This window comes from Papaver somniferum, chromosome 6 (assembly GCF_003573695.1).
Source record: "Papaver somniferum cultivar HN1 chromosome 6, ASM357369v1, whole genome shotgun sequence".
In the NCBI taxonomy this organism is placed as follows: domain Eukaryota; kingdom Viridiplantae; phylum Streptophyta; class Magnoliopsida; order Ranunculales; family Papaveraceae; genus Papaver; species Papaver somniferum.
Genome location: NC_039363.1, coordinates 110573874 through 110586491, shown reverse-complemented (window position 1 = coordinate 110586491; position 12618 = coordinate 110573874). Strand labels below are relative to the sequence as shown.

The following is a 12618-nucleotide window of genomic DNA, read 5'->3' as shown; positions in this document are numbered from 1 at the left end:
TCACAACCTCCTGGATTCATTGATCCTGACAAGCCACGTCATGTATGTTTATTACACAAGGCAATTTATGGCTTGAAATAAGCTCCCAGAGCTTGGTATGAGAAGTTAAGTACAACTCTTATTTCTCTAAACTTTGTTAATTCTAAAGCTTATACTTCATTATTTGTTCATCAACAAGGTTCTCAATTAACAGTAGCACTCATTCATGTTGATGACATTCTTCTTACTGGCTCTTCACCTGAATTTCTTCAATTCATAATTTATCAACTTCAAGCTCAGTTCCCAATCAAGGATCTTGGAGATTTGCATTATTTCTTGGGTTTTGGGATGAAAAGGGATTCTTCTACTTTGTTCCTTTCTCTGACAAAATATGTTGTGGACCTGCTCAGAAGATTTCATATGGAGGCTGCAAAGGCCTGTCAAACTCCATTGGCAGTTTTTGACAAATTGTCAAAAGATGTTGGTGAGTTACTTGTTGATCCATCTGAATACAGGTCCTTAGTAGGTTCTCTTCACTATCTAACATGGACAAGGCCTTAGATTTATTATGCTGTAAATCTGGTTTGTCAGCACATGCAGCATCTTAGAGTTCCACATCTGAATGCAGCCAAAAGAATTCTCAGGTACATTATGGGTACTCTACATTTTGCATGGAGTTTACTAAGGGTCCTTCATTCTTATTAGGATTCTCAGATGCCGATTGGGCTGGTAATGTTGATGATAGAAAGTCTACAGGAAGGTATCGTGTATTTTTGGGATCCAATGTGGTTTCTTGGTCTTCTAAAAAGCAATCCAAGGTTACTAGATCAAGCACAGAGGCTGAGTATAGAACTCCTTCTCACAGTGTAGCAGAGATTGTGTGGATTTGTTTTATTCTGCAGGACTTACCCTTTCCAGTATCTGGTATACCTGGACTTGGCTGTGACAATATAAGTTCTCTCTCTCTAGCTTTTAATCCAGTTCAACACTATAAAATGAAGTATGTTCATTTAGACTATCATTTTATCAGAGAGCTAGTTCAGTCTAAGGCTTTGGATGTCTTCCATGTTAATACTTTGGATCAACTGGCAGATATTTTTACTAAGCCTCTTCATGTACCAAGATTTGTTGATATCAGATCCAAGCTCAAAGTCATTGCAGCTCCTTTGTGCTTGAAGGGGGATATTGACACATCAAGTGTTCTACAGGATCAGGATATTCTAGCACATGATATGGTGCAGGTTAAGATGAATAAAGAAGTGCAGGATAAGGATGTACAGCTCATGCCAGGTTGTTCCTAGCTGGACTTACACGCTTCTATTTCACGTGCTTGTGTTGGTGATTTTAGCTGAAGAACTTTCTATAACTTAACTTCAGTGCAAATAACTCTTTGTAATAGCATTTTATCTTCTATGTAATAAAGAACTTTGAGTTCCATTAATGATGAATAAAACATACATAATTTGATGATCATTTTAACTGCTATTATTGTTGTTCATGGCAACGCCTGTCAAGTGAATGGGATAAAAATAAAAGAAAAGACAATCGGTGCCACTTCTGCTAGGCTAAAGAGTGCTTTGGCAACATCTGTGAAATAAAAATGACCTCGACATACAGTTTTAGATCCTCAAAGCAATGAGTTTGTGGTTGCTTCTAGTGCTCAACATCCTACAGGTATTATTAACTGACTGTTCAATCTTTTAATTATTTAGTTGTTCATTGGCTAGATGGAAATTATTACCATGATGTGGTGTTATGTTCATTCATTAGTTTTCTACAAATAATTTTATTAAATTACAACATATCCAACGATATCACTAAGCTACAGTTGCATAAAACCTTTGACGTACGATATACATGTGTAATTTTTATTTATCTATTTACTGTTCAACTTTCAGGCACCCAATTCATTGGTAGAACCATGGGAATGCATAGCAATCAAATGTTACCAATGCGGACTCCGACCTTGATGCCTCGACAAATAGTAACTATGAGCTACCAATGCCCACACCTATGCCTCTGCATTTGCATAATACCCATTTGTTGTCGGCGCCTACAATGAGACAGAACACGATAGTTTGGTGAAATGTTCCACATATGATATTGTGGATTCTCATTCAATATATAGAGCCATATACGGCTATTATTACAGAAGATATTACAAGTTTTGTATACCAAAAATCATGATTGAAAGACATTAGAATGTCGACATAATTTGGCAGCTATAGATTGGAACGATACAGCTGTAGTTACGGCTTTGAATGAGTGCGAATAGTTGTATCCTTGACATCCTCCCTCAAGTTGAACATGAATTGTTGAATGTTCAACTTGTTCCTGAGATAAAAAAAAACCTTGGTACTGACAAACCCTTAGTGAAGATATCAGCTACTTGATCTTTAGTCGAGATGAACCGTACCAGAAGTTGCTTGTTTGCTACTCTTTCACGCACAAAGTGATAATCAATTTCTATGTGCTTCATACGAGCATGAAAAACTGGATTGGTTGTGAGATATGTAGCCCCTAAATTGTTACACCAGATTGACGGAGCTCTTACTTCAACACCAAGTTCTTTTAGCAATGATTAAAGCCATATTAGTTCAAAAGTTGCTATGGCTATGCCTCTATATTCTGCTTCAGTGCTCGACTTGGAAACAGTTTTCTGTTTCCTTACGCTCCAAGATACAAGATTATTTCCAAAATAGATGCAGTATCCACTAGTGGATCTGTGATCATCGAGACTCTCAGCCCAATCAGAGTCAGAGTAGGCATGAAGACTGATATCTGAAGATATTTGAAAAACTAAACCATATTGAACTGTGTGCTTGAGATACCTGAGTATGCGTTTGATTAACTCCCAATTCTCGATGTAAGGGTCTTGCATGAACTGGCACACTTTGTTTACTGCAAAAGCAATATCAGGACGAGTGAGATGTAGATACTGCAATGCTCCACAGACACTTCGATAAAGAGTTGGATCCTCAAATCTTTGCGTACCCAATCTGCTGATTTTAGTGTTCACAACCAAGGGAGTAGCAACTGGTTTTGCATCGTCCATCTTTGTCCGTTTAAGAAGATCAGTGATGTATTTTTGTTGGATCAACAAAACTGATTCTTTTTTACTTAATAACTTCTATTCCCAAGAAGTAGCTGAGGTCGCCTAAATCTTTGATTGCAAAAACAGAATTCAGAGCAGATATTAGGTTTGTAATAAGAGAAGAATTGGAACATGTGATGATAATGTCATCGACATAGATTAAGACATAAGTTACTCCATCTGAATTTTTATTGATAAAGAGTGAATTGTCTGCAACAGACCCTTTGAAACCCAGATCAACTAGATACGTGCTAAGCCTTGAAAACCAAGTGTGTGGAGCTTGCTTAAGGCCGTATATTGACTTTTTCAACTTGCAAACATGAGTTGGATAGTCAGGATGAATATAACCAACTGGTTGTTTCATATAAACATCTTCTGTCAGAACACCATGCAAGAAAGCATTTTGAACATCTAATTGTCCCAAGGAGAAACTGTTTGCCACTGTAATTGACAAGACAAGTCTGATAGTGCTTGTTTTAATCACGGTACTGAAGGTTTCGTCATAATCAAAACCTTCTCTTTGATTGTATCCTTTAGCCACTAGTCGAGCTTTTGGTCTGTCAATTGTACCACATGCTTTCTGTTTAACCTTGAACACCCATTTTGAGCCAATCAAATTCATCCATGGTTCATGTGGTACATAGCTCCACGTACCATTACGAATGTGAGCATTAATCTCATCATCCATAGGAGGTATCTATATTGGATAAGACGATGGAGTGGTGAGTGTTGTCTCTGCAAGTGGATATTTTGTTGTTGTAAGACAAAGCTTTTTGACTGGTTTCTTGATACCATCTCTAGATTTAATCATCATACGATGTTATGTAGGTGGTGCAGATGGAGCCGGTGGAGCTGGTGGAGCTAATGGAGCCGGTTGTAACATAGATGGTTGTGTTGCTGCTGAAGTAGTTGTTTCTGTAGAAGTGATTGCTGTGGTAGATTCTGGTGCTGCTGTATTTAAAGGTGACTGCACATTATCCATATTTTGGGACAAAGGTGGTGACTGCAAATTATCCATGATAGGTGACATTGGTGGAGTATGTAGCAGAGGATAGGATGGTTGAGAAACAATGTTCTCATGAGATGAATTAGAAAAATTGGATGATGCAAATATTTTTGTGGATATGGATGGCTTGGAAATGGGTTTAGTGATACATACATGTTGCTTGGAAGCAAATTGGAAGCTTGTTTCTACGAACTTGACGTGTCGAAAGATATACAACCTTCCTGTAGGTACATGTAAACATAGATATCCTTTGTGCGCATCACTGTAAAAAATGAATACACATGGTAGTGATATTGGTTCAAGCTTATTAGAGACATATGGGCGAACGCATGGGTAACATAGACAGCCAAAGACCTTTAGAAAGCAGCAGTCAGGTTTTTTGTTGTATAAGAGTTGGAGTGGAGATTTGGCCTCATGTTGAGATGCAGGTAGTCTGCTAATAAGATAACATGCAGTTGAGAAAGCTTTGATATGATTTTTTTTTATTGTTATTGTAGTAATAAAGATTTGAACTCTAAGACTTGTGAATATTAAATTTAAAGTTTTAAATAAAATAATAAACAAAGGCGAGAGTTACTGGGACTAGGATTCCACCAAATATTCAAATTCATATGATTCACCTATTTATTCTAAACCATTATAGCTCATTCAATAAGAATTTTGACTCTAATTCTTTGCTTAAGGTAGATTCTTAAAATATTAATTGTAAATCTTAAGCATGGCATATCAAAAGAATTAATCCTAAGCATAAACCATCAAACGAAATGATAATTAATTAAGAAAAATCTTTTTCTAATTTTAATTTAATGCAAATAGTCATATAAATAATTAAATGAATTTACCACATGACGAATTTTGGTTTCCTCCGTCGACCCAGTGTAGAGGTTTAGCTCCACATGGTGAAAACACTCTCAAAATAATATTTCATTGCTCAAATGGTGTTTACAAAGAAGAGAAAAAAAGAGAAAATCAATTAAAACAGGGAATCGCAACGTTTATAAGCGTTTCAAACCCACTGACACAGAGAATAACGGTAAACTGTCGCACTGGACAGTCTTATATCTTAAGCATAAACGACAGAGTTTAACGACTGTCTTTGTCTATCTGTTCTTCGTATTCTTCACTATTTCTTCTGCTGCTGCTGGAGATTTCTCTGCAGCAATTTTCTCCACTCTGTAGCCTCCCCCAAACACTCGATGCCTTCTCTGCTACAACAGCAACATATTTATACTCAACAGGGCCACGAATAACACATCATTACTCCAGAAAATCTCTCCATAACTCGGTAGTAAAAGAAAATAATCTTTAGATATTTTTCTTCCCCATTTTATATTCTCACGCGTCTGCATCATTCAACCACCCTCCAACATGTTGAAAACCTATTTCTGATAGAGTCAAACACACTAACTACTCAGCCAACCACAGAAAATCCTATGAATGTCTCTAACCAACTATACGCTCCCTGTTTTCTTCTCTCCGGCGATGCAGCCCAACTTCACCGGTTCTGAAGGACTTACCAGTCCTGTTTGGACGAAACAGACCCAATCCAATCAACTGTATTGTTTTAATCTCCCAAAAAGTCGTCCAAAACCAAAACAACAATATCGGGTTCTTTAAAATACGTAAACTCCCTGAGTTATTCAAACTGAATTTCCAACCAATTCCAATCCAAAACGTTGATCATACCATGCTTGTGAAGCTTAATCAAGTATTTTTAATAAATTTTAGCCATTCAGTCTACTTAAATTGCCTCCAAAATTCGAACCCTAATTATGTTTTGCTGAAGAACTTTTGCCAAAACTAGTATTTCTTCAAATCAAAAGTTCAGCACAACCCAGCCAAAGTTTATGAAATCCATCGATCATACCAAACCTGTTAAGCCTTAACAGACTCACCCAAGAAGTTTCAGCGATTGAATCTCATTATTCACGCCACAAACACAAACCTTAATTTTGTTCCACTGAAAACCAGTTTTCCCACCATTTTTCAAATTCAAAAGGTTGAAGATGACCTCCCCTTATCCAATCCGGGAGTGCGAATAGAAATTAGGATGCCCCTTGGTAATTGGGTTCCCCTTATCCAAAACTGAGAGTCTGAATAACATGTGTCCTCCGGGGTACAAAAACCACTTTTCGAGCAACTTTCTCCATAAGAGCTTATTTCACAAAAACACCTACAAACAATTTTATTAGTGATAAAATGAGTCCCAGCTAATGTATTTATGGGTGAAAATGCGTCGCACTTTCGTGCTCATCAAATTCCCCCACACTTATATTTTGCTAGTCCTCGAGAAAAACATAAAACTGACCCGCTACACAGCTGGTCATATAATAGGAGAGAGAGAGACCCGTTACACAGCTGGTCATATCAATTTTCTTTTTTTTAGACCCGCTACACAGCTGGTCATAACATGCAAGAAAAAAGAAAAGACCCGCTACACAGCTGGTCATAACCCTAACAATCATAAAAAAAAAAATCCAGACCCGCTACACATCTTGTCATAACATGCAAGAAAAAGAAAAGACTCACTACACAGCTGGTCATAATTTATTTATTTTTAATTTTTTTTTTTAAGACCCGCTCAATAGCTGGTCATAAACTACCTACAAACTTTCAATATACCCGCTCAACAGCTGATCATGAATTGCAATAAAACTCCTGAAACACTAAAGTAAAAAGTTAACCACTCCCCCACACTTAAACATTACATTGTCCTCAATGTAATTGAGTCATCCAACGCAAAACTTAAGATGGGAAATTCATAATGCAAAAATTAAACGAAAATATAAAAATAAATAAAATAAAAGTACACCTACTGGAATATACAAAAAGGATCCTCATAAACTAACAACCTGAAAATTTGGGGATCAACTCAAAATACAACATTTACAAATGACAGCTTCACACTTATGTTATGAAAACGTGGAAACTCTGAAACTATCAAAAACCAAGATTTACCACTAAACCAAGTTTTTACTGCACAAGGAAGTGCGTAAAGAACAAAATATGGGGATTATATTGAGACTGGGGAAATATCAATCGGCTCATGCACTGTATCAGGAATAGGCAAGTCCTTTGGGTATTTAGATGCAAAGCACTCCAATAAAATTTTAGAAGCACACAATTCTAACCCTAAATTAGGTAACTTTTGGAAGTCTAGGGGTCTAGAAACAACCTCTAAGTTCGGTGAATTATCTTGTGAGATAGATTCATCTATGCAATTAGGCAAATCATGTACACAATCATCCACAGGGTCATCTACAAATTCTGCCTGGAACCGAGAGTTACTACAAGACTGATCATCATCATCATTAAATAATTTTTGGCATTACATAATTCTCAATCTTTGTTCCAAACTAGGTGGTGTGTATTTGTAATATTCTCATATATCATTAGAGGAGATTCTTCACTTACCTCATGTGGAGCAGAAACTCCATACCATTGCCTACGCTTATATTCAGCAAGCGTCATCTCAGATGAGGCTTCCTGATAATTTGACTTTCTACGCTTATATTCCGCCAGCGTCATCGTAGGTGACGTCTCCTCAGAAGAAGTCATCATCCTCAAAAAGTCCCTGAAAAGAAATACAAAAAGAAACGCATAAAAAGGGGAAAAAAAGAAAAACTAACTGTACAAAATAAAAATAAACCTAAAAATTAATCTAAAAACAAATCCGCGTCGGCGGCGCCAAAATGATATGATTTTTTTTAATTGTTATTGTAGTAATAAAGACTCGAACTCTAAGACTTGTGAAGATTAAATTTAAAGGTTTAAATAAAATAATAAACAGAGTTACTGGGACTAGGATTCCACCAAATATTCAAATTCATGTGATTCACCTATTTATTCTAAACCATTATAGCTCATTCAATAAGAATTTTGACTCTAATTCTTTGCCTAAGGTAGATTCTTAAAATATTAATTGTAAATATTAAGCATGGCATATCAAAAGAATTGATCCTAAGCATAAACCATCGAACGAAATGACAATTAATTAAGAAAAATCTTTTTCTAATTTTAATTTAATGCAAATAGTCATATAAATAATTAAATGAATTTACCACATGACGAATTTTGGTTTCCTCCGTCGACCCAGTGTAGAGGTTTAGCTCCACATGGTGAAAACACTCTCAAAACAATATTTCATTGCTCAAATGGTGTTTACAAAGAAGAGAAAATCAATTAAAACAGGGAATCGCAACGTTTATAACCGTTTCAAACCCACTGACACAGAGAATAACGGTAAACTGTCGCACTGTACAGTCTTATATCTTAAGCATAAACGACAGAGTTTAACGATTGTCTTTGTCTGTCTGTTCTTCGTGTTCTTCACTATTTCTTCTGCTGATGCTGCAGATTTCTCTGCAGCAATTTTCTCCAATCTGTAGCCTACCCCCAAACACTCGATGCCTTCTCTGCTACAACAGCAACATATTTATACTCAACAGGGCCACGAATAACACATCATTACTCCAGAAAATCTCTCCATAACTCGGCAGTAAAAGAAAATAATCTTTGTATATTTTTCTTCCCCATTTTATATTCTCACGCGTCTGCATCATTCAACCACCCTCCAACACGTTGAAAACCTATTTCTGATAGAGTCAAACACACTAACTACTCAGCCAGTCACAGAAAATCCCATGAATGTCTCTAACCAACTATACGCTCCATGTTTTCTTCTCTCCAACGATGCAGCCCAACTTCACCGGTTCTGAAGGACTTACCAGTCCTGTTTAGACGAAACAGACCCAATCCAATCAACTGTATTGTTTTAATCTCCCAAAAAGTCGTCCAAAACCAAAACAACAATATCGGGTTCTTTAAAATACGTAAACTCCCTGAGTTATTCAAACTGAATTTCCAACCAATTCCAATCCAAAACGTTGATCATACCATGCTTGTGAAGCTTAATCAAGTCTTGCCAATAAATTTTAGCCCTTGAGTCTACTTAAATTGCCTCCAAAATTCGAACCCTAATTATGTTTTGTTGAAGAACTTTTTCCAAAACCAGTATTTCTTCAAATCAAAAGTTCAGCACAACCCAGCTAAAGTTTATGAAATCCATCGATCATACCAAACCTCTTAAGCCTTAACAGACTCACCCAAGAAGTTTCAGCGATTGAATCTCATTATTCACGCCACAAACACAACCCTAATTTTGTTCCACTGAAAACCAGTTTTCCCGCCATTTTTCAAATTCAAAAGGTTGAAGATGACTTCCCCTTATCCAATCCGGGAGTGCGAATAGCAATTAGGATGCCCCTTAGTAATTGGGTTCCCCTTATCCAAAACTGAGAGTCCGAATAACCTGTGTCCTTCGGGGTACAAAAACCACTTTTCGAGCAACTTTTTCCATAAGAGCTTATTTCACAAAAACACCTACAAACAAGTTTATTAGTGATAAAATGAGTCCCATCTAATGTATTTATGGGTGAAAATGCGTCGCACTTTCGTGCTCATCAAGCTTCTACCCAGTAGGATTTTGGCATGGAGGCCTGTAACAAGAGAGCTAATCCTGACTCAGTGATATGTCTAATGCGTCTTTCAGCAATGCCATTTTGTGCAGATGTGTGAGGAAATGAAAATCTACGTATAACACCAGAATTATTAAGGAAAGAAGTGAACTTCCTAAACTCTCCACCATTGTCTGATTGAAATACCTTGAGTTTATGATTTGTTTGATTTTCTATCAGCTTTTTGAATTGAATAAAGATGGGAAAGGCATCTGATTTTCTAGCTAGTGAATAAATCCAAGTATAGTGTGAGTAAACATCTAGAAGAAGCAGATAATATCTAAAACCATCTTTTGAAACATGCGGTGAAACCCATAAATCAGCAACAATTAAACTCAATGATTCATCAATAATTTTACTACTAGTAGGAAATGGAAGTTTATGACTCTTGCTCATATGACAAGAGTGACAATAATAAAATTTCTTATTTGAAACAGGAAGGGAAAGATTTTTAATCATCCTAAAAACAGTGCGAAGCATTGGGTGACCCAATCTTTGATGCCATAGAGGGACTGTATTGGATAGTAGAGCAGCTGGTGTTGTATGTTGAATCTCTCGAACAACATCAAAGACATATAGCCCATTCTTAAGTCTGCTTTGCAACAGGGTTGTCCTCGTCTGGATTTCCTTCACAACAAAAGAAGTTGCATGGAATTCAAATAAAACGTTATTATCTTTGCAGAATTTAGAGACTGAAAGTAAGTTGGTCTTTATTTGAGGTACATGGAGGATATTGTTTAACTGAAAAGATCTCTTATTATGAGTAAAGGAGGCATTACCAATATTTTCGATATGGAGAGCCTCACCATTTCCTACACACACTTGTTCTGTGCCATCATACTCATTCTGAATGTTGAGATTGTTGAGATTTGCAGTTAGGTGATGAGTTGCACCTGTATCAGTCACCCAGTTGTTATCAGCAGGACCACCAGGGAGAGCCAAGTATGCAGCTGGTTGTTTGTTGTTGTCCACTTTGTTACGAAACCAGCAGAATCGAGCGTCATAATTCTTGCGTTTGCAGATCTCACACGGACCTTCACCTTGATACATATTTCTAGGCTGATAGTTGTATTGATTTTGTGGGCGATTGTTTGAGTATCTCCTTTGGTCTTGTTTCTGAAATGGTCTGGAGTTTGATGAGGCAGTAACATTGGCTAGCGGTTGTTGCAAAACGGCTAACTGTTGTTCAAGATGGAGATCAAATGAAAGCACATGAGCTTGAAAAGTATCCATGTCGATCTTGTCGACAATGCTTAAGTCTGTGACAATAGAGTCATAAGCCTGATCTAGTCCAGCTAGAATTGATTCCTGCATATCCTCTTCAAAGTGAGGTTTTCCAGATGCTGCAAGTGCATCAAGAAGTTGTTTAGTTTTCGAGAAATAATCTTGAATTGAGTTGTTACCTTTCCGAAGACTGTGTAGTTTTCTTTTCAGGTTCATTTGATGAGCTTTGGTTTTTGGTGCATATCTCCTTTGAAGAGCTTCCCATACTTCATGTGATGTTGAGAGACCTGAAACTCGACCTAATACACCTTCAGATAAGGAGGAAAGGATCCATCCTAAGAGTATTTGGTCTTGTTCCTCATATTTTGCATAAGAAGGATTAGGAGTTGGTTGTGCACCTTCTTCGGTAGCAGGTATGGTTTTTGCTGGTTTTTCCATTGTACCATCAACAAAACCTTGTAGTTTGTAACCTTTGAGAAGAGGTTTAAACTGTGTCACCCATAGGAAATAGTTGTTGTCATTGAATTTGACACTGATCAGATGATTGATGTGTATTTGGTGAAGTGTTGAAGTTTCAGCCATGGTGAAAGAAAAGAAGCGTGAGTTTTGGATCTTTTGACTCGATACCAAGACAGAACACGATAGTTTGGTGAAATGTTCCACAGATGATATTGTGGATTCTCATTCAATATATAGAGCCATATACGGCTATTATTACACAAGATATTACATGTTTTGTATACCAAAAATACATGATTGACAGACATTAGAATGTCGACATAATTTGGCAGCTATAAATTGGAAGGATACAGTCGTAGTTACGGCTTTGAATGAGTGAGAATAGTTGTATCCTTGACACAACGATGTCTGCACCTGTCTATAGTAACCATATGTTACATACACCTGTATCTTCAAGCCGTGTGCCGGTTCTGTTCTTATCCCGATTTCCCGAACGTTATTTTTGTAGTACTATTAATTAAATTATGCATCTCATGTCTTGGTGATATAATTACTTAATTAATTTGAATTATCATCATACTAGGAATTATATATGGGAGGCAGTAGAGCCTACAATACTGCAAACAATTCCCAGTACATCCTTTCCCTGTCCATTAGAGTTTTTAATATTGTCTCGGATGATTCTTTCTTCTTCTCTAAAATCATACAAGTGAGCTCTGGATTGAACATCACTCAACTTTTGTTTTTCTGCCTCTAGTTCTCTTTCCGCATTACCAAAAGTCGACTCCATTTGGTGAGTCCTTCACTCAATTTAGTGAGTTTACTAATGGTACTGCCACTCGACATCTCCAAATTTTTCTTGGCCACTTCAAGGAATTGAGGGTGTTCAGTCCAATGTAGTTCTACCTTGAATTGTCTTTTTCTCTTTGGTTGCTTCCTCATAGTATTAAGAAGAATGGGGGCGTGATCGCTGTAAATTCCTGGCAAGTGGAGAACTGCCACTTCCGAGAACTGTAATCTCCAAGTTGAATTGCACAAAAATCTATCAAGTCTCTCGAGAGTAGAAGGTCTTTGAGTGGCATTGTTGGACCAAGTAAATGCAGGGCCAGTAAATCCCAAGTCAATAACATCCCTATCACGCAGTAAATTTCGAAATTCTCTACAACTGATATCAGTGCTATTAGACGTGCTGAGATAAGGACATTTAAATTACCAAATATGCAGTAAGGTGAGTCTATGGATGCTAACAGTTGAGAGAAATTTCCCCAGAAACCATTTCTGAGTTGGTGATCCGGTGGTCCATACAAGCACAGGAGCTCCCAGCTGGGTGTGTATAGATG

The 12618-nt window shown here is 37.1% G+C and overlaps 1 protein-coding gene across 1 annotated transcript; it reads right to left on the bottom strand.

Annotated features, from left to right (window-relative positions):
• Positions 1 to 2560: 2560 nt before the first annotated feature.
• Positions 2561 to 3034, bottom strand: LOC113291303 (uncharacterized mitochondrial protein AtMg00810-like). The gene has a single exon (XM_026540852.1). The coding sequence runs from the start codon at positions 3032 to 3034 to the stop codon at positions 2561 to 2563; it is 474 nt and encodes a 157-aa protein (XP_026396637.1).
• Positions 3035 to 12618: the final 9584 nt, after the last annotated feature.